Below are 23,962 nucleotides of genomic sequence, written 5' to 3'. Positions count from 1 at the left end.
TAACATATAGGACTTTATATAATGGCCTTAAACTACAAGGCAGGCTCTGCCTTTATTTTATTTAATTATCAGATTTAGAAACTGCCCATCTCCCTCATAGAGCAACAAGAACAAGAACAGTACAGTAATAGAACTAATTATTTAGTGAGTGAATGGCATCTTTTTCATTTGTTATCTCAGAGACTGAACAAGGATATCTCAGTTCCTGCATTGAGTTAAGGGTTGGATGCCAAGGCCTAAATGACTTCGTCCACCTCTAGGATTCAGTAATCCAAGATTTTGGAGAGCCACCTGTAACTTTGGTGACTGATGTTATTGCAACAGTGGCTCTGTGAATATGTGATCATAATGACTTTGGAAGGATGGAAGGCCAAGTCAACCTTGAACTAGTCAGGATTGAATTCCAGACTGTGAGCAGAATTAGCCTGCAATACTGCATTTCAACCACTTTGCTACTAGGGCTCCCTTATCAGAGGAATAATCAAGAGAATATATCTGCCTTCCAAACTGTTGTCCACCCCAGCACCTACTAAATCCCAATCTCTAAAACCACAATAGAAGGCATAAAGCACCACAATCATTTCCTGTACATGTAGGATTCTGTTTTTTTAAAGTCTGAGTCTAATGAAAAATGTTAGTAAAATACATGATTGTTTAATCTTAGAATGCTTTAAGGTCAAAAACCTCTGAAGGGAAAACTTGAATTGATAGATGATCATGCTCTAGAACAGGCATGTAAAACTGCCGGCTTGCGGGCCAGATGCATCATGCAGAAACCGTGCCCACCCCATTGCCAGCAATGGGGAAAAAGTCAAGATACATTGCGCAATGTCACGAATTTGATATGCCTGCTCTAGAATGATAGCTTCATACTTGCAATAATACCTGGCATAATTGGAAAGGCATTTCTTATTTAACCAGATCATATTTTAAATAAAAGCACACAGAAATTGTGTCTTGAAAACTACAAATCATCTTCAATTGGGCAGAGCGAACATGTATAATAGTAAAATATAGATACAAATGCTGTACAAAAACCATTTTACATGCATATCTCATACCCATATCCTTATAGAAGAAGAGAAAGCTGCAGTATTATGTATAGTTTGATCCTAAACAAATTTAACTCTTAATGCAAAAAGGAATATGGACTGCAATGAGAAACACAGCTATGTTGTAAATACATTTTCTCTGATAATTTCATATTTTCAAAACATTTAAGTGGCAGGTATAATACTTGTAAGTCAAAAAATTAAAATTAGGGGCAATTTATACATTGATTTTGCTTCTGATAAAGCAATGCTACCTGTTAAGGGTCAGGTAGACTATTTAATACATCAGTTATCTGTATCTCTTAGGTATTTGTTCAATTACAAAACATACAAACTTGCTTCTTTTTATAACTATCCAGCAAAAGAAAAGTGAATACTACTATGTGCAGAATTTGCAGCTTAATTTAAGAATTAGGTATTTCAAAATATTCCTGTCATACATTTCAAATGATTTTAAAGAACATCTTATGATGCTATATATTAATCCAACTTTATCTTGTCAAATAGAACCATCTTTTAAGGAGTAAATAATATTTCTCTGAGGATTAATCAGAGGACACTTTTGTATTTAGCATCTACCTGACCTTGACTGATTTTGAAGAGGGTGAACAAGGTTGAATCCAGTTAATATTTCAGCAGGAAATTATCAAGAAATGTACATTGGGCCTTAAGCTAGACTGGGAAATTGAAATTGAAAAAATATTTTGCCAGAAGGCAATGCACCCCCCTCCCACACGATTGTCAATAAAATATGGATATGTACATGTAGCTATCAAGCCTTAAATGAGATTTCACCAGCAACTATAAAGATATTACTCCTCAACACAGAAGAAAATAAGGAAGATTTAATATCCTTAATGAAAATGAAAGCACTAAAAACGTAAATAAAAGCATATCCAACAACAGTTTATTTTTTCCCCAAAATATGGTGTTAACTAAAAGCTAAACAACCAGAAGATGTAATTTTATACTAACTCATTTAACAGACACAAATTGTACCAAGTTATAACAGTGCAATATTAAACAGCACTATTTACATACATATTTACAACTTATGTCTTTATATAAGTTATTTAACCTACTGCTCAGGAAGTTCAACACATTTGGTGTTAGGAAATAAGATTCTAGGTAATCTATTTAATATAAAATAGTGAATAAAAATGTTTAAAGTATCCTGGACAAAATTTTAGAGAGAAAAGAACCAAATGATTTAAAGGAAAGACAATAGACAAATTTAATTTACTTGTTAAATGTGATGCAAACTAAAAAGAGACACAAGGGTTTTCTTTTTAGTATGCATTTCAAAGACACAAATTATGAACTTTGAACTAAAAGCAACTTCTTTAAATTTCAAAGTGAAAATCAGCAGAAATGGCTGAATTCAGACATTATATTATATTTTGAAACCTCTAAAATAGCAATTCATCTTAGGACCCAATATTGCTAGTCTAAAAATTGAATTATTCTCTGCAAACATGAGCAAAGTCAGAATCATAGAATTTCTAGGCTGCTATCTGTGGATCAAGATTTAGGAAAGTATCCTAAACTATGGATTTTTGGGGACTTTGCAACCTTCTCCTTTGTTAACCAACATTTTAAAGTAATCCTGATTAGCGTTAATCATTGTTTTATTAACATAAGTCTGACAATAAACAATGGCTAAAGCAGGAAGTATTAATATGGAAATGGGTAAAGAAATAAACATGGCACCTTTCTGATCATCTAAGCCCATAGTTCAGAAGTTCACTAATATGACATCTAAAACTCAGTAATAATGTTGAAGACAGCTTTGATGAACCAAAACATCGACTGACAATGTGGCTGTTTGAAAATCCAATTTTTGTGCATGGTTCCAAATGGTTGTTGGGTGGCTACAATTTTCATGATTTGTAAAATATTAAGAAAATAAAAGGCAGCTTCATGAGCCTAAAAATGTGGGATGGATGCTACAAACTATCCAAAGGGAGGAATGTACAAATCCATTCCAAAAGCAAATCTAAATGCATTATGATTGAAAGGCCTTTTACTTCAGAAAAGTGTGAACTTTTAATACAAATTTAATCTAAGTTGAACTTTTAGATTAATGTGATGTGCCAAATAAATTTGTTACAGCAAAAACACTGCTTATTTAACTGTACATAAAATAAACTATAATATTTACATATTATTCAAGATATAGAATTTCACTTTACAATTGCTTCTTTTTGGCAGATTCTGTTTAACAAGAAGGAAATTGCATACTTGGGAAAACTTAATTTCCTTTGATATAGACTAAAGGATTTTCCATTTGTTTACTTATTGTCCATTCTATGCTGTTTTAATTTTTTCAAAAAACAAACAATATTTATGTAAAACCTATTGTTTCCTCTTGCGTTCAGATTCTAAGCAAAATTTTTCAAATGCTTCTTCAATTTCTGGATCCATCTCATCATCTTTTTCATCATCATCTTCATCATCAAAATATCTGCAATAAAATTCATGTTAAATACACATTTTTCAAAATTCAGGTGCTAAAAACATTAATCATAAAAAGATAAATACTAATATTGATGTTATGATTCTATATTTGTATAAGCTGAACACTGGCAAGTTCCCATTGCAAGCTAAGTCTAAATTGCTTAAGTGCAAAAAAGTCACATTTATAAATGCTAGCAACAGTTATGTGCAAGAATAGTCAATTTAAATTCCTAAGTACAAAACAAGCATTCTTTCCAAGAGGAAACCATCTACATTTCAGCTGCTAAGGTCTCCGCTGCACATTCAAATATAAACAGGAATGTATAGGGTCCAGAAAAAAAAGTTCAGATAAGGAACTGAACATAAAGACAGAAATAATAATCTTAAAGTAGCTTTTTGCTGTAAGACCTAAAATATTATGAAAATGTTCTTTTCAAAAGCAACAATTAGTAAAAAGAGCTCTATAGATCTCTAAAGGTATTAATTTAACAATTCAGTAGCATATCAGTAAATAAAATTGAAAGCAATCAATTGTATACAAAAAGTTCAAGAATATTAAAGTATTTTCAAAATGATAAATACTTTTGAAAAGTGATAACCAATGTAGAAAAGTTCATGATCAAGTTAAAATGACTCTGCATCACAAATTAGACTAAAACAAGAACTTACTGGTCTTCAGCTCCTGTTCCATTTTCTTCACACTCTTGAAACAAATCTTGCCTATCAAGAAGTTCTTGATATTTCTCTTGGTAATCTATAATATCAACATTTTTATGAAGTACCACATCCAAGCTAATTTATTTATTTACTATATCTATTAGTGAAGATATTACAGATATATATCTAACATACAAACATAATTTGTGTAAGCTCTATTGGCATATTGAAATAATTTGCTTAAATGTATCATTTTATTGTACTTATCATGCTTATTTATCATGAGCTTTCTCTACCCCTGGCTTTTCTTCAAATAACGTTTGCACTCAGCATACCTCCCCATTAAAGAACTTGCAATATATTGTACTGTAGCAAGGTATTCTCACTGCCAACAAAAGTAAAAGTGTGCAATCCACAATGAAGTGCAAAGACATGGTCTGTGCTTTAAACAATTAGACAAAAGTAACTAAGTGCTAAGCAAAGGAGTACAACTGTGAAAAGTTACACAAAGAAAAAAGGACTACACTGAATGTAGGATGAGAGTATGGAATAAAGCATGACTGACAGCAATCATTGATTGTCACCAAGTTAGTGCCAACTCTTAGCAATCCTATATATATAGTCCTTGTTTAGCGACCTTTTGCAGTTATGATTGTGAAGAAAACGTAACTGTGACCAATGTTCACATTTAAGACCTTTACAGGTCTGTAAAATAAAGGAAAACTGAAGTAAGATCATAAGAACGGTTGCAATAGCTTTAATAACTAATTTGCTAGTCCCAATTGTGGTCCCTAAATAAGGATTTCCTATAGATGGATTTTTTCCATAATGATCTGTCACAAAACTTTGTATCTCTAGGTTTTACTTATCTTTGTTAATAATTTGTCTACAAATGACAGAAACAGCAATAGGTTCAATATGCTGCTGATGTGACTGCAGACAATGAAACTAGCATGACGTTAGAATTCCATCTGGATAGAAAGCATTTTCTAGAACTTTTAATAACGTTCTCTATTTTTGATTGTCTTCCTTCCTTGATAGCTATAAAATTTAAATTTAATTAACTAGCTATTTTTTTGCAAAGTAAATAGTTAGAACATACCTGGATCTGCTGCAGTGAAAGGCACACCCTCTGATGTGTAAAATGTGGGTTCATTCTAGAATTAAAATATGCTTTATTTATTTATGTTACTATTTTTTAATCTTGTATGCTTTAGCATTTTTATATCTATTTCAGTAAAGCTATCTCAGTGATAATTTATGAAAGAAGAATGTCAGTATACTTTACCATGAAGTAATTAGGATCATTTTCTGGAGTTGCTTCCCTGTACGTTGAAGAAATATGTACCCTTCCCCAATTACTTGATCGCAATTCTACTAGTTTTAATAACATATGCTTTACATCTCTGTAACAGAAAAGTAGAAAATAAAAATCATTACAATGTTTACCATTAGAATACACCTAATTTATTATAGCTTTTCAAAATGTAAATAAAATTTAATGCTAATATATTGTCAAAGAACAACTTTTGTTGTCAGTATTCTCATACATTAAGTATAGGTATTAAATATGACACATGGCTTTGAAGAACCTATACTGTTTAGGTTGGTTGAACAGTTATTTAAATTTAGCACTTCTGTTGATTTTGTCCTTTCTGCTGAGTTCAAGGACTCCAGTCTTTCCTTATCACTCTTTAAGTGTACCTTCTTCTCTGAAATGTTTGTGTAGGCATTTTCTTAACTCTTAACAGTTATGAGAAAAGCAGTTCTGGTCTTTCCCTAATATCTATTAGAGGCAATCATTCATATATGAGAAGTAGCCTAATTATCTAGGCAAGGTCTAGATTTTTTTTAACATGTGCTGATTTCCACAACAAATAAGAAAGAAGAAGCAGATAATCATGGACACTTTGATCATTGCAGGACTAAAGACAAATGAAGTTTCTTTAAGGCTGTAATGCATAGCCTATAGAGAATAACACAGAAGACTTTGCAAAGTTCATCTTGGGTCTAAGCATAGCAATAAAAGAATAGAGAATGAATATGGAATTAGAATGTAGAATTATTTAGGAATATATGAAACTCTCAGATTATTATTTGCTTTACTTTGTCAGCTTGTGGCACCCTTCTAATGCAAAGATAGGATGCTGCAAAATCCAGCTTTGCAAACAGACACTGTAAAAATTTTAAATATCGTGCAATGCTTTGTGAGTTCATTACAATACCCTAGTGCACAGTTAGTATTAATCTTTAAAAAAATAGAAATAATATGTCACTGCAAGGAGATTTTAAAATAGGCAGAACATATCTATTTCCTAGAAACCTCTAAATGTTTTTTTACTGTACATATTTAATTTATTGAAAGATGTGTTATTTGAATATGACAGATATTTTAGGACACACTTAATTTTTGTAAGGAGCAAGACAGTTACAAATTGAACTGTTCTTTTTTATTCTATTAGAAATAACACGAAATAGTTTTATCGTATAAGATAATTGGGAAACCACTGAATTTTCTTACTACCTGCTGCAATTTGCATCCAAGACAACATTTTCAATTTTCTGTATTATGTCATTCATATAAGTATTTCCTTTTTCTTTCCATACATCTTCAAGAACTGATCCTGTCAACTGGGAAACAAATAAAAGCATTGACTGACAACATTTGTCAGATTAAACTAATTTGAAAAAGTGAGTTGAATTCAGAATTGGATAAGAACTGTGATTTCTAACCTTTTTTTGATTAGTGTCTATGCTTCTTGCAAAGCTTTTATTTATATCGTTATAAAATGCCTATGGCTGCTCAACTCATACCAAAAGTTAAAAACAAATACAAAACCTGCCCCCCGCCCCCAACAGGCAACAAAATACATTAAAAAACAACTGAAGCAATAAAATGGCAACCGGATTAAACTGCACTGCAACTCAACTAATGGGGCTCTACTCATCTGGATCCAAATGCCTGGGGAAAGAGCCAGGTCTTAACGGCCTTTGTAACAGTTTGAAGGGCCAGTGTCAACCATGTATTGGGGGACAATTTATTTCAAAGGTAAGGGGCCACGACTGAGAAAGCACATTGCTAAAGGTGCCGTAAGGTGGCAGTGTTGGGAGCAAGAATGGGTCTTATTGGAGCATCTCGGACAACCCTAGAGTAGGCAATCCTGCAAATAACTATGTTCTATATCTGTGGTGGCGAACCTATGGCATGCGTGCCACAGGTGGCACACAGAACCCTCTGGGCACGCGCGCCGTCGCCCCAGTACTAGGCCTTCAGCTGGGTTTTATAAAACCTTTTCGCTTTAGGCCTCTGCCGCCGGGTGCAAAAAAAAAAGTTCAATCAATTTCAACTTCTCGCAGGAAAAAAAAGATCTCGCAAAGTTGGAATTGATTGAACTTTTTAGTCCCACCGTTTGCTGTTACCACTGCAGCCACACCCACCCAATGGGCCACACCTACCTGGCACCTGACTATACATAAGTGGGGTTTGGGTTGCAGCTTGGGCACTCGGTCTCTAAAAGGTTCACCATCACTGTCCTATATCATGTAAGCTTTTATAGATGATATCCTGAACTTTGAAGCTTTTTAGAAGCCAGTGCAGCTTGTGAAGTAGAGGTGTGTTCATAATCACAGAAAAGTCTGTAACTATCTGAGCCATTACATTCTGGACCAAGAGAAGCTTCCGGATGTTTTTCAAGGGCAGCCCCATATACAGTGCATTGTAGAAACCCAAACGGGAATTGATTAAGGAGTGAGTAACCATGAGCAAGGCCCCCTGGTCCAGCAAATGGCACAGCTTCAGAGTTGTTCAATGGCCTCCCTGGCTCTTCTGGCTGTCACCACTCTCCTGGCAGGAGTTGTGAACTGAGGAGACAAATACTAAATTTTGAGCCTAGCTCAAGAGTCAAAAATGTAAACTCTCAAAATCTCAGACATGTGGGTCTCAAGACCTACTGTAAGCCCTTCAAGGTAGATCAGGGTAGGAAAGTAAAGTTATGAATACTAATATTACTTTTATTATAAGGTACGGAATCTCCCAAGTCTGAATACACTTCCCCTTTATCTTTGTGAGAACTATGGAAAATTCTGTCTGAAACAATTTGTCCAATTATATTTCTGTTCTGGACTTGGGTTTCTTTTGTCTTCTGAGTGTTCTCTTGGTTGTTCCACAAGGTTATTCCTTCTGGTCATTATGCCTACAGCCATTAATATTTGGAAGGGTTGGCTGAAGCCTATTCTTCCGCATCCAGATACGGGAACAGAATTTTGGCAGCTTCATTTGGACAGCCAGAGGCAGAGATGTACAGCTGGATTATCACAGCATGTTGAATGCTAGGATATCCTATAATAGGACACAGGCTGTCCATGGACTAAATGCACTATTTTTGCCATTTTTGCAGGACAACTGAACCTATTTTCCCAGAGTGAATAGAACACTTCATCACACCACAGTATTAATATTAATATTAATCAACACCCAAAGAGGCTCTATTAAATAATCAACACAACTTTTTTTAAAAAAAACCTCAGAATAGTAAGGTCTTACTTTCAATAGTTTTACTGCACAAATTAAATTGCTGTCCAGAGGATTTGAAAAAAGTGTATTTAATAGCTCATGAAGTCCAGTTTGAAGAATGTCAGCTCGAGTTACTTGTCCGTTACTTCCGTTTATCTATAAATATATAAAATAATATTTGCATGGTTTGTAAAACCAATATTGAAAATTAAAAACTATGCCAAGTTCTTACTACTAAGGTATCTGGAGCTATTTTTTTATATTAATTGAACAGCTGATTATATACTAGAATACTTTACTTTGCCTCAAGAATGTCATTTTCCTCAGTTCAAAGTTTTTTAGCTGCTGTTTGCAAGCCAGGAAAATCTTTTATTTATTAAGAATTACTCTTGATAGTGGAATCGGCAGCATATATATTTAATGAATAAATAAAAGTCATAAATTAACTACTTGTTAGATTTAATTGAATGAGAGAACTCACAATTTTATACCTAAGAGGCTTTAAGTAAAATTTATTTTTGGAAATATAATTGAAAATGCGCTCTGCATTTTATTCAATTGTTCATTTAAAAAATAATTATTTGCAAATTAGTGCAAGAACACCTGGTGCTTTTTATAAAAATGCAGCCATATGACAATTAAAAACAGAGTTAAATTAAAAGACTCTAATAAAATTTTAAATTTGTTCAGAGTTTTCCCATTTTCATTGAGTTATAATACTCTACAGATTAATTCTTCAGCCTCTTTCCTTACAAAATATCTGGCCAGAATTATAGATTTTAAGAAACAATTCAACCAGAAAGAAATATTTTTTACCTCTAGATTTAGATAAAGTTCAGCCAAAAATAGCACAAATGCATGAAATCGTTTCCTCACAGCATCATCTCCTTTGGCAGCTCCATCTCTATTTTTAAATTCTTTTTGACACCTAAGAGAGACAACTTTATACTTATATTGGCAAAGTTCATAAAATATGATTACAAATTGAGGCAAATATGACATTAAAGAACAGAAAAAGATTAACATTTATCAGTAACTGATCTATGGTTGCAAAACAAAATGTTCAAATAGATTATGCAACTTGATTAAATACTCATCTTTATATACTTTGACATGTTGCTTGCAATGTCATTTCTGAACCCCTTTACCCCTGATGGCATGGTCAAAGTTTAAGAACCATCATAAGTATCATCCAACACCAATTGTCTGCTTTAACATGACCAGGAAGGGACCCCCAAGGAGAAATAACACATTTAGTAGATGGTTCAATTCTCAAAGCCTTCCACGCCCTACATTACAGCAAAAAAGGGTATTATGTAGGACAGAATTGTGAAAAAGCATTTCAGCTGAGTGAATAATGTTAATATATGTAAACAATGACTGGTCCATGTAAAACTTTAATCTGATGTATTTAGGGGCAATAGCATTTCACTGCAGAATATCTGGTATGCCTTTCATCCAGGAACAAATCAGGATGTGGGTCTTCAATACTAGATAAAAAAATATCTTCCTTTCTCCCCCTCTCAGGTAGCTTATTCTGCTCTCTGTGGTTGATTTTTCATCAGAGTTTCTCCCCAGACTTATCAGTAACTTCTCCAAAGAAAGAACTGAAAGCTGGTTGTTGCCTTGCCCTCACTGGAATGGAGAGAAAATATCTCCAGTATTGTAGTAGATTTTCTCACTTATTCAAATTAAAACCTGACATTTTAGTTCAAAAATATATGATAAAATGAGAGTATGTATAAGAGCACACAAAGTCTGGAATTAAGTACGATCTGAAAAATTTCCAATTGTTTTTGTTTATTTGTTACGTTTTTTTCAAGGGTATATTAATAGTGCGGTAAAAATACATTTCATTTCACCAAAATGAACATTATTAAAATATTTTATCTTAAGACTAAAGAAACTTTGAAATGGTCCTCACTGTAGAAGAAAGAACTCCTCACACAATTAGAGAAATTCTCTTAAAGACTTAAATTTGACTACTGCCAGAATTGTGTAAACAGAAGAAACAGTGAATTTCTCATTCCATAAGGGGCTGAATTTATGATTTAACTGAGCATATGAAACATCAAATCATTGCCTTTTTGCTGCCAGTTATGAAAAATCAACTGATGGAAAATATAGTCAACTTGTCCGTATGTGGTATATAGCTAAATATAACACCAAAGAGTGAAGAGGAACTAAAGAGCCTCTTGTTGCGGGTGAAGGAGAGTGCAAAAGTGGGCTTGAAACTTAACATTAAGAAAACCAAGATCATGGCATTATTATTCTATTAATAATGAACATCTTAAAGGAGCAACATTTTTCTTCATGCTTGATGGAAAGTTTGGAAAAAATGCACTGCTTTAATAAATAGAAGGATGTTGTGTTAGCATATAGTATACTCTGAATCGTTTTCAAAGTATGCAGGGCTCTAATGCAGAATACACAGAGAATCAAGATTGACAGTCTTGTTTCCTATTAATGGTAGCTTCTTTCAATACGACAAGATCTACAAACTTCCACTTCAACATGATATAAGTATCTTATGAATTAAAACCGGTAATGCATAGAGAATTAATTTTGGAATAAAATTGTCTTGAAAAGTTCCTGGAAAATATTGAATCAAAAGGTTTTTTTCTTAAATTTACACACACACACACACACACACACACACACACACACACACACACACAAACAGGTACTGACCTGTGAAGCAGTAATTGTCTGAAGTTGCCACTTTGTGGATTAATGGTGAGGTGATGAGAAAGATAATTGCATAGCCTTGCCCCGATATAGGAAAAATTGGGGACAGATGTAGCCTTTCAAAACAATCAGAAAAACAATCAGAATTAGACATTTTCAAAAGTTCTGACCACTGCAAAAAATATCATAAAATTGGGTTGATCACGTGACTAACCCATTTTATCATGGTCATGAGTTACGACCATGATTGGCAGTCTCTATTACGGTTATAATTCAAGGACTCTTATATAGCAAAAGGCTAGAGATGTCATGCCTTTAGAATACTATTTTAAAATTTATCAGTAAAAAACAATCTATTTCTAGTTTGATTATATAGTGAGCCAATATTAACAAACATCAGTGTTTTTTTATTAGACACCAAATCAAGAAAGCAAGACTGACTGTCCTAATACCTACCATTTATTATGAAAACATTATAGAAAACCAGCCTATTACTCGTTCATATCTAAGAAGGTTTTCATAAATTTATATTGAATTGGCATCTATGTATTCCTACCTAACTCCCCTCATAGAAATGAGGTTCAAAGGGGCATTTAAGCTATTGAGTACAACCCTTTGCTTAGGTCAAGAATCCAAATTAAAGCGTCCTTAACAGATGGCTAAATTCTGTCTGATGACATCCAGAGAAAGCAGCTTAGGTCTCCCTAGATAATCTGTTCTGGTCAAATTGTTTCCTAACATTCAATCCGAACCTGTTTTCTTTTAACATAAGACCATTATTCCATGCCTTGCATTCAGGACTGATAGATAATAGGTTCCAACAGTAGATAATATATGTAGCTCAGGGTTGAATTGTGGAATCCTTGGTGCTCTTGGCTGTTTGCTTGCAGATGTCTCATCACATGACTAGAGAATGTAAACCACTTAAGAGAGAGCTGTAAAGCACTGTGAAGTGGTATATAAGTGTAAGTGCTATTGCTAATATCATGATCTCCCATCATGATCAACATCACAATCATAATATTAGTGTCATAGTTCCGACTAATGAGAAGATCAAAGGACAGTCCAGCATTGTTTTATTCTAAAAAGTCTGTAATAATGAGAACAAAGTATCGGCACTCATGGATGGATGCCAGAATCTGAATTCTCCTCCCCTGAACACATACACAATTCCCTCCCTTAATTACACGTCATAAATCACATTCTCCAATTAGAATAACATGCAAAGTTTCATTTCCTATTTGTAGAGGGCCATCCCTTATCTTAATTAAAACAACCGGGTTAACATTCCAGCCTGCCAGCTTCATTGATTAAAGCAAAACAGTTTAAAGGGGAAAAAACTGCCTCTTATATTTTCAGAGCAAAAACATCCAATGTTTGAAGCGTTGACAATTAGCTAGTCAGTGGTCATGGTATTAGTTAGTCAGCAAACAATAAAGCTCCAAGAGCACCTAGAACTCCAGAGAACAGGTTTTTGCTGCCTTCTGTGTAACACACCTTGATATTTTTCAATGTTTTTATTTGCACTGGCTTTCAGATTGTTCACATTTTTCTTAGGAGTCTAGAGCCCACAACAGGGCATTCTATTCAAAATGAGACAATGAAATGATTATTTTATATGACTGGAAATAATATTACTGTTGGTGCTTCTTTTTTCTCAGCAAAATACTTTGCACCTTTATTGAATTCAATTTGTTTACAGCCCTTTTCCCTACATCTCAAGATTGCCTTGGACACTAGTAATAATTTTCTCTGGAATTTGGCACATTCACATTTATACAACCTGACCTGAATAAGTAAAATTCTGTTACTGCAATCACAGCATCCTAAATGAGATGAAGAACAACTTCTGCCAGCCTAGATTCCAATCATATATTTATTAAATTTATTGCCACCCATCTCACTGTTGAAGCAATTGGCTTATAAATGTCAAAAGGTGATATAAAACAATTAAGATTAAATAGAAATTAAAAATCAAGAGGACATGTGACACAGAAGGGAACAGGTGGGGCTCTTTTATCTATCCTGTCAGTCATTTCCAACAGATGGCAATCACCCCAATCAGGACACCAGACTTTAAGGCTCCTCCAGAAGGCCAGCCAGGTGGGTCTGGACCTCACCTCTGACAGGAGAATATTGGAGAGTGCAGGGGCCACAGAAGAGTCTTCTCTGGGACCCCGCAAGCCAAAATTCTTTGACAGACAGGATCTAAAATAGGCTTCTTCTGCTGGAGCAGGACAGGCCAATCCCATTGGGATAGATGGCTCCTCAGATGTCCTGAACATAAAGGGCTTTAAAGATATTAACCAACACCTTGAAATGGACCTGCAGTACTGCAGCTCACTCAACAGTGTTATATGTGTTACCTGAGGGGCCCCTAGAAATCTTTGTGCTGCTGTGCTCTGCATCAGTTGTAGCTTCCAAATACTCTTCAATGTAGAGTGTGTTGTGGTCAACCAACTGAGAGACGACCAAGACATAGTGACTGCACACAGAGCCTCATGATACCAGAAAGATATAATGCTGGATACAATCCTGGGTTTCTTTCTCCTGCCCTTTCATAAAGACCAGGTAGCTGGCCTTTTCCTCTTCTCACTCTAACTTCTATCCTGGCATTGGTCTAGTAAGATGATTTTCTATTTCGATCTTTTGAAGTTTTAGCTTTCCTAGCTTTTATACCATTCACAAATGTGAAAAAAATCCCTTTCTCTCTTTATCTGAGTCATTAGAGAATATATTTATCTAATGACCAAACTATATGGCAGGTCCATTTGAAAACTATTCTCTGAAAACAATAATTAACATTCTTTGTAAACTTTTCAAGTCACCAAAGGATCTAACTAATATCCCATCCATTCCATCTTCAACTAGGTTGTCAATAAGAGTATCATATTTTGTCAAATGCTTAGCTGAAGTCCTGATGCCTTATGTCCATTCCATTTCCACCATCTACTAGGAAGATGGTGGAAGGATTCGCCTAGCACATATGCTTGGCAATGACTGCATTGTTTTCAAGACACTAACACACTGGTTTAGAATTTGAATCAGAATCTTGCCAGATACTGTTTTTTCCCCTCTTTTTGAAAACAGACATTGCATGGCCTTCCAGTCATTTGACACTTCACACATTCTTCAGAATTTCTCAGATACTGAGATAGATCATCATCCAGGTATTTCATGACACTAAGATGCAATCCACGCAGGCTAAAAATCTGGACACAATTGAGAACCAGTAAGTGTTCTCTTAACTCAAATTGAAATTTACACCTTTTACTAGTTCTTTACAATTGCCTAATGGAATCCATATCCTCTTTTTTCAAAACAAGATATAATAGATGCTGAATTTTGCTATTCTTTTGTCATGTACATTGAGGGTTTGGTATATTGTTTTCTTCTCCATTTATTTTGAATCTATTTACAGAAGCTCTTTTTATTATTGTTAGCATCCTTCACTAAATTCAGATGAGTTTTGTGCTTTAGCCTTCTGGACACCATTTCTACAAAACTGGAATATCTCCGTGCACTCTTTCTTGATGGTCAGTTTCTTCTATCTACGTATCCTTGTGATTTTCAGATTCTGTAAAAAACATTCTCAGCACTTTAATTTCTTCAACTATCTTTCTCTTTTTTTGGAACTATTTACAATTTAATTTTAATAACCCAAATTTTAAGATTTCTCAGTCATCTTAAGTTCTATTTTCATATTACCTTCTCTATAATAAAATGCTATTATTAGTATTACCCTAATCTATTTTCTTGATATCCTGAATGTGAGAGCTTTCAGCTTTAGTTTCCTTTAAAATCAATAATTTGCAAGATATATGGCTGTTTTCCCTGCATGTTTCTGTTACTTCTGCTTTATATACTAAAACTTTTCTTTGGTTAGATTCTAATCAAAAACAGCTGATTATATGATAATTTTCTTTTCAGAAAATGCCTAGAAGTTTACTATACACTCTTTCCATTTTCTTGAACAAAAATACTCTGTTATGCTAAATTGCAATATTCTTTCATACCAGGTGTTGAAGCAGGTAAAGTACACAATTAATTTGCTTCTCAATATTCAAAAGATATGTTTCCCCCTATTATTTTATATTGCACTGCAAAGCTGTGTTTTAATCTCAAAATCTCATTTGCTCTAAGCCTTTAATTATTTGAGGTAAAGGTTTTATTGCATTACCTATTTACTAATTTTAAAAAGATTTATATGACTACCCAATTTGCAAAACTGGGACTTTCAGAGGTATAGAGCAATAAAATAAAAAATTACAATAACCATTATAAGGTTATATAGTTGTCACACACCTGTGTTACACCTGCAAGATGAACTCCATTCTGCCCCTAATGCCTAAGGGAAAATCTGGTTCTTCAAAGTTTTCCTAAAGACTAGCAGGATTGGGGCTAGTTGAATCTGGGGGGGGGGGGGAGATAATTTCATAAGGCAGGTGTCAAAGCAGAGAAGGTCCACCTCCTAAGTCCTATAAGATGACTTTCTTTTAAGGAAGGGACCTGGAGCATGTGCACTCTGTTGAAACAAGTCTGGATAGGCAGAAATGGGTTTTTCAAATAACTTGGTGTTGGGCCATGTATTCCCTTGATTTACAGAAATTTCTAATGCCATAGCCACCCAACACATTACCTGTTGATATATGAGTTCAACAAGTACTTGTAAAGCTTCACATGTAGTCACACAGCCATTTAGTGTTTCTGTAAAATGTGCTATTTCAGTTTCAAAACAGGCTGGCTGCTCTGCAAGATGATTTAGAAAATCCTGCACATATTCTGTTGAAGTTGGATATCCATCAGAGTCATCTTCTAAAGAAGATTCCTAAAAATAATTATCAATTTGAATTGGTTAATTGTCATTAATTTATCCTTAAAATGTTCAATTTAGTATGCAAGGGTCCAATCGAATAACATTTATTAACTCTAAAGCATCTTAGTTTTTAAATCTATGTCACAAAGAAAAATTTTGGAATGAAACAATTGTTCTTTTAAGAGTGAATGCATTTCCTATTTTTTTTAAAAAAAATAAATTTATAAATTTCTTTATTTAGGTGGAGCAGGTAGAGAGAAATTCTTAATACTTACAGTATGATTTGGGCTGTATCCTGATGGGTAAAATTCAGGAGCATTTACTGACAATTTTGACATTACCACTGGAGCCACAACCACTTGAGGTTTAGTTACTGCTGAGCCCGAATTATTTTTTTCTGGTAATGATGCAGGTCTTGCTGGCTCTGAAAAAAAATATACAAAACCCAATTAAATAGTTTTCATATGCTACATTATATGACAGTTTAAAACTACTGTTATCTATTCTGGCAGTAGACAGATGCAGTCTGCCATTATAAATTACTAGCTCAGCAAATAATTAGGAGATATGTAATTATAAAAGATTATATAAATAAACCAATAAAATATATTAAGTGCATTTACTGAACAGGTGAACCTTCATGTACGACAGGATGTTTGCCTTCCCTCCTTATACACCCTCAAAATCCACTAAAGAATTGTTTTAAAGCACCTGGAATTATTGGAAATTGCTTCTGTAAAGAGAAAAATAGTGAAATGGATTTCACTCATTGTTTTACTGTTTTTACTATGGATACTTCATCCTTAGTGATAAATTCCTTCCAAGATATTTTACAATATTAAACTCAATAATAAGTAAAAAGCAATTAAAAATTAAAAAGTATTGCTTCAGCAAAATGGTTTTGAAGCACTAGAAATTCAGTAGGAAAAAAGTCTTCTGGAACAAGAAATGGTTTGATAGCACATCTAAGTGAGGAAAGAACACCTTGAAAATTCTGTGACTCTGAAGCTACTGGTGAAAAAGTGCTTATCTGGTACCCTCTGATCTGATCTGATCTAATGATTCTGTGAACAGAATCCCTGAATTAGATGGCAAAACTGTACTCAGATACTTTCTAATATCTGAGTCTACTTTATGAGAATGGTGAGGCATTTCTACTTCTCTACTCTTACTGTGTTGGCGGACTTTCTCCTAGCATATTTGTTTACTGATTCTGAATCTCTAAAAATGAGGGTGAGGCAGCAGCAATCTTCTTTAATTTTTTAATTAAAAAAAAATAACTACATGGGAATTGATAGCTGTCTTCCTCTTTTTTTCTATCAAATCCCACCCTGAATTGTGGAAGTATAACAGTGGGAGTGTGTTTGTGTCTGTCTGTCTATCTACAGTATCTATCTATCTATCTATCTATCTATCTATCTATCTATCTAATCTATCTAAACTTAAGCTGCATTTACTTGACTATATTCCCTGCACCAAAAGTGGCCAATCAGATGTCTTAAAGAAGATCATGAGCAGGACATGAAGACAATATCATTTTTCACTGTTGCTCCAGAGCATATCTCAGCTAACTGTAATTCATGTATGGACTAGTAGCCATTGTTAGATATATCTTTCGTGTATATTTTAATGTGAATTGCTTTTGATTTTAAATATTTCTCCATTTTTATTTTATAAACTGTTTAAAATCTATATTTTTTTTAAAAAAAATAGACTACATTTTTAAGTTGAAATTATTACTTAATTACAATCAGATTCTGCTCCTCTGACCTCCTTATACAATCTTGCATTAGCTTTCTCATACATATTTTTCCTTCCCATCTATTTTGCCACCCTGGCAGGATGATCCTAGTTCTCATCAATAACACCATTCTGAAAGAAAATGCAACAGATAAAATTACTAGTTGGAAACTCGTCCTACACTTTTTTTTTCTCCTTTAAGGATAGTTGAAGCAGAACACAGACTGTTCCCCCAGAGTTGGTCCAATATTCTCACTGTTGACTAACTTTGGAAACAATTGCACTAAATTACAGTTATGACCTCTGAAAGTAATGAAAACACTCTGAAGTTAAAAAGTAATGGGAGTTTAAAATGACTACATATCACAGATCTCTACCGAAATCAATACAGCATTCATACAAATAAAAGTAAGGAGTGGTTCCTGAGAGGATAAAAACGGCCCATAATAGTAGAAATGATTGATACTGTTTTCTAGGTTACAGTAATTCTGTTCAAAGACTGCTGTCTGCAGGACTACATATGATGGGGCTGTAAGAATCTCACATGCATCCATTTTCAAGATGCATGCCAGTTATGCCCATTCTTGGACTGACGTGACCTTCTCAGAATTACCCATAACCTGGTCACCTCCCACTTGGATTATTATAATGCCCTCCATATAGAGCTGCCTTTGGATGGTATCAGTAAGCTTTGGTTGGTTTAGAATACAGTGGTCTGCAATTTTGCATAAACCTAGGCTTGCGCATGTGTCACCTCATTAGTGGGAGCTGTACTGACTGCCAAAATGCTTCCCATTTCAATTAAAGATACTGGTTATCACCTTTAATGCTCTACAAGGCTTGGGACCAGACTATTTGAAGGACCACTCCTCTCCCTTTACATCCACCCAGCCCACCAGAATGGAAAGGCAAGATATGTTGCAGGTCCCATCTATTAGGGTATTCATTTGATGGGAACATGAAAAAAGACTTTCTTGAATATGGACCTTTCTTTATGAAACATCATTCTCTTAGAGGAACTACTGGCCCCCAACTTGTTGCTTTTATGAAAGGCCCTGAATAAGTGGTTTTGTCAATGGGCTTGGGGTCCATGAATGGAGATGGAGCCAATCAAGGGGTTGGTTTATGTTGCTGCTGCCATGTGGGTGGGGGTACGGGTTTTTATGTTTGGATTTTTAATGTTGGAAGCAGCCTGGGGTCACCTAAATAAATACATTTAATTATACATAAGATATTATTTTTTTGCATTTTTAGAATTCAGTATGAGAATCTGTGGTAATTTAAATGCAAATTGCTATCAATCAGAGGAAAAGTTGTACTAATCTTATAGTCCCAAGTTCCTAAGAGAAAATATTTCTTCGCAATTTTCATATCAATGAAGTAGAATAAACCCAGTGACCCTGACTCTAATCCAAACTTAACTGGAACATCTATAGCAGAAAGTTATTGAGTTCTTCAGTGTGAAATCTGCAACTCACATAGAAAAACACAATTTCAAAATGCCAAGTAATAGCTGATTTTATAACATTATCATCATCGTTAATTCTGTTCACATACTGTTAAAGTACATAAAGTACAGAGTCACTTCAAAACTGCAAAATAAAATTATAGTTCATAATGATTTATGTTTATATAGTACAGCAAGATAATGCAGCTCAAAGACAAAACTGAGGAATTATTGGATAGGTAGAATATCTGGGTGATTGCCTAAATCAAAATAACTTGTCCTTCCTACCTCCCCCAGAAAGCTGACTGAGAATTCTGGAGCTGTAATTCCAATCAAAGAGCACTAATCTGGAAAGGCTGTTTACACTGCTGTAGAATTGTTTAAAGGTAATAATTCCCAATGGACTTCTCTGCCCTACAGCCTTCAACCTGTGTACATCTGATATGGAGCCAGAAAACAGAAACAGAAGTAATGTTAGCTACTAATTGGGACTGAGTGGAGAATAGCATCATGCATTTCTGCCAGCAATAGTATCTGTGTGGGGGTCATTCTTATACTAGAGCACTGATGATGTTGCCTAGTATAGTTAATGAAATGTCTACAACAAAACAACCAAGCTCAGAGGGCACCAAGGACCCTTACACAAGAATAATATAATAGAGGACTATCCTTACATTTAAGTTATTAGAGTAGTGGGCTAATTTCCTAGTGTCAAGCAAAAATGAAAATGTTATTTTTTTGTTGTTGACTGAAACACCTGAGATGTTTGAGTCCACACCCTCCACTTACGAAAAGAAAAAACAGTCCAGGTAATTTATATATAGTAGTCCTCGAGTTATTACCCCAAAATTTATGTTGCTAAGTGAGACCTTTGTTAAGTAAGTTTATTCCATTTTACGATTTTTCTTGCCAAAGTTAAGTGATCATTGCATTTGTTAAATTAATAACATGGTTGTTAAGTGAATCTGGATTCCCCACTGACTTTGCTCGTCAGAAGGTTACAAAAGCAGATCACATGACCCCAGGAGATTGCAACTGTCATAAATATGAGTCAGTTGCCAAGCTTCTGAATTTTGATCATGTGACCATGGGGATGCTGCAATGGTCGTTAAGTGTGAAAAACAGTTATGCATCACTTATTTCAGTGCTGCTGTAACTTTGAATGGTCACTAAATGAACTGTTGTAAGTTGAGGATTTTTTGTTTTGAAAAGTTATCTCTTCCATCCAAGTACAGATCCTTGTACTGTCTGGCTTTAAATATTATTTAAAATATACTAAGACACTTCAATCTTGGAAGAAAAGAAGCCAAAAAAGCTACAAATTGAGCATCCTTCTAATATGCAAGAAGATATGAATATTTATTAAAATGAATGGGTGAGGAGTATAAATAGGATGGATCAAGAGCAATACTGTATGTTATTTATATAATTGATTTGATTTGTGTGCTAATCATCTAGTCTAGAGGCAACTCTAGGCTGCTTACAAACATTAAAAACCGATAAACATTAAAATGATAAAACAAAACATTAATAATAACCAAAAGATGTATAGAATATAGATACTATTTTCTGAAAAACTTAGCAATCAATTTGTTTTAACTGTATTTAATACAGCACATTATCTCATGATTATTTTAATAGTGCCATAAATATGTATGTTATTTTACAGAACTGAATAAACTATACTTCCCAAGGAATTTTTTTTTCTAGAACGGGCATTTATTGAAAATATACATTCTGACTTTTTCATTCACATTTGTAACTTGATAATATCCTTTTAAAGTACAAAAATGAGGAAGTCCGCATCATTTCTGTTTTAATTTTTGACTTTAAACTATTGAGGGCTATGAAAGGTGGTCTAGAACATTTTCAAGTGAACAAATAAAATTTATTTAGAAATAAACTAATGAATTCAATAGAATTTGCTTCTCAACCAGAGTGCAACATTCAAATGGCTTTTACCTGGCTTGCTATTTATTCTTAGTGTCTTATTATGTATTGTAAAATTGCTTTAAATATAAATTCAATTTGTCTTTTACATACTTAGAACAGAATTACTTGGTTATATTAATTTTTTTGGATTGATTAAACATAGTTGCAGTAAGTTTAATGCAACCCTAAACTTGAGTATTCTGATTTAAGTTTAGGAATTTTTGTATTTTTATTCACATGTTTAGGATTTCACAGAGCCAACAATATACAAATTTGAAAATTCTACTAATTGAGAAAAACAATGTCCAACTGGAATAAAATTTAGCATCAGGAAGGCAAAAAATAAAAATAAGTTATTTAGTCCTTTATTTAACAGTCTTCATATTCATATTCCCATGAGATACAGGCATGAATGGTTTCATGCATTGAAAAGGTCAAATTATACATACCTCACTAGGTAATACCAGAAGTTACACAAATATAGATCAATGACACATTGTTACAACCCTACATATCTTTTCTAGGGCATTTTAAAGGGCAATCTAAACAGAGGAAAGAATAGAATAGCCAACTGTTAAGTGAAGCCAGTCAGTCCTAGATACATTTTTCTACAATATGTATAGCTATACCCTCTCACCAGTAATAAAATGAGATTATATAGTCTTTCGTAAGTTCATAATTCAATTTCTTGAAACCTTTCAAGTGAAAATTCAGATTTGCATGAGCAGAGATGTTTCACAAAGAGGACTAACAACTACAACTTATAATCGTTTATTCAGAAGTCCCATTATATTCACTGATATTTAAACGAAACCGAAATGTATCTGGAATTGGTCCCTGATATTTCAATAAACATTCGAAGTTTACGTTCGGATCCTATCTGATGAAACTGCCAAATTTCACACCGATGTCAGAACCCCCGCCTGAAATGCGATCTGATGGTACTGTGTAAGGCAGGGGTCTTCAAACTTGGCCCTTTTATGACTTGTGGACTTCAACTCCCAGAATTCCTCAGCCAGCAAAGCTGGCTGAGGAATTCTGGGAGTTGAAGTCCACAAGTCATAAAAGGGCCAAGTTTGAAGACCCCTGGTGTAAGGACTACAGCAAAAGTCGACCCGGGTGAAACTAGGGAGACTGCGTCTTTTACTTATTTGAAAAGCAGAAGTACCTGGGCGTAGTATTTTGCCACACAACTGCAGAGCGCCGGGAAGACTCGAAACTGAGGAATGTGACGAGTAACTTACATGGCGTTAGGGCACATAGGAAGCGGACGGAAGAAGGCGAGAATCCACACAAGCCCCAGCCTCCAATGGTGCATTAAGGAGGTGTGTGGTGTGTGTGTGTGTGGAGGGGGATGGGACAGTCTTTTTTTTCTCACCGGGCTCGCCCTCTCCTGGGGGACGGGCAAGCGGGAAACGGTTCCCAGTGGCCCAGCCTCGTCAGCCTGGAGACGAGACCGGGCTGAGCCGCCTCCTTTCCCTCAACCAAACCAGAAACTGGGCGCTAGGAGTGAAGGAGACCCGGGGCCGAGGGCAAACGAAGCGACGGAACGCAGTACCTGAGGCGGCGTTGCTGCCCGGAGGCGCAGTCTTGGGCGGCCGGAGAGGCTCCTGAGGACGCGAGAAACCCTGCTTGAGGAGCTGCTCGGGTGTCCCGAAACTGCCGCCGCCGCCGCCGCCTCCGATTCCCAAGCGAGCCCCGCTTTCCGGGGCCAACGGGGCACCACCCCCTCGGCCTCGACCAGCGCCGGGAGCCCGGTCAAAGCCGTTGTCAGACATCTCAGCTTCCGAGCCTCCTCTTCAAGTCCTGCCGAGTGGACGGGGGGGGGCAGCAGCAGGGTCCGGGCCGCCCGCCGCCCTTGCCCCACCGCTCTCTGTCCTCCCCCTCCCGGATCCCCGCTTCTGGTCGCACACGCGCCGACGGACGAGAAGCGGCCCTTTCTCCTCCCCAGCCCTCTAAGCGATCCCCACTTTTGCACGCAGCGCCTCCCAGCGCTCCGGAGGCCTCTCTCAGGACGTCGTCATAACAAACCAGGACTAGCAACCCCGGCGAGTATCTTACTGTAACGGTACAGTATAACAAGCGAGTCCTTCCGGCTGCTGAGCTCGTAGCGCCCGCTGTTGGCACAGCGGAGGAAGCTGCTTCCGGTTTCGAGGCTGCCGCTGGCGCGCAACGCGAGCCAGCGTCTGCTGAATGCGCTAACGGAGCTGCTGGTTCCGGCACAATGCTTAGCCACGGTACATCAGACTAAGCCAGGGGTCTTCAAACTTGGCCCTTTTCTGACTTGTGGACTTCAACTCCCAGAATTCCTCAGCCAGCAAAGCTGGCTGAGGAATTCTGGGAGTTGAAGTCCACAAGTCATAAAAGGGCCAAGTTTGAAGACCCCTGGACTAAGCCAAACAAACCAAAGCCTTATGGTTAAAACTTTTTGCTAAATTTTCGGTGGACTAAGGTTGTTAGATCGATGTGCCAATCCAGGCATTGCAGGTTTTGTTCAGTAAAACAATGAGAGAGGGTAGGAGAAAACAAAAGAAAGGGGAAGGTAAACGGCAATAAAGCCTGACAAATTTAGATTTTTGTGCATGTGTGAACTAGGGGTATCAATGCAATACATCTCCGCCACCTTTACAAAGTGCCCTTTCAAAAGTATGTAGCTGTAA

General features: G+C 35.6%; 1 protein-coding gene across 1 annotated transcript; it reads right to left on the bottom strand.

Annotated features, from left to right (window-relative positions):
- Positions 1-1,939: 1,939 nt before the first annotated feature.
- Positions 1,940-23,239, bottom strand: PAIP1 (poly(A) binding protein interacting protein 1). The gene is made up of 11 exons (XM_083354589.1): positions 22,861-23,239; positions 16,459-16,607; positions 16,007-16,195; positions 11,371-11,483; positions 9,496-9,607; positions 8,710-8,835; positions 6,691-6,797; positions 5,455-5,572; positions 5,269-5,323; positions 4,179-4,263; positions 1,940-3,516 (listed from the first exon to the last, which is right to left on the bottom strand). Exons 1-11 carry the CDS (start codon positions 23,078-23,080, stop codon positions 3,408-3,410), a joined length of 1,383 nt encoding a protein of 460 aa, XP_083210715.1. The 5' UTR covers positions 23,081-23,239; the 3' UTR covers positions 1,940-3,407.
- Between the last annotated feature and the right edge of the window lie 723 nt (positions 23,240-23,962).

The sequence above is a fragment of the Vipera ursinii genome (assembly GCF_947247035.1).
Source record: "Vipera ursinii genome assembly, chromosome: 2".
Classification (NCBI taxonomy): domain Eukaryota; kingdom Metazoa; phylum Chordata; class Lepidosauria; order Squamata; family Viperidae; genus Vipera; species Vipera ursinii.
The sequence above is the reverse complement of the archived record's forward strand: the minus strand, read 5'-3'. Positions and strand labels throughout refer to the sequence as shown.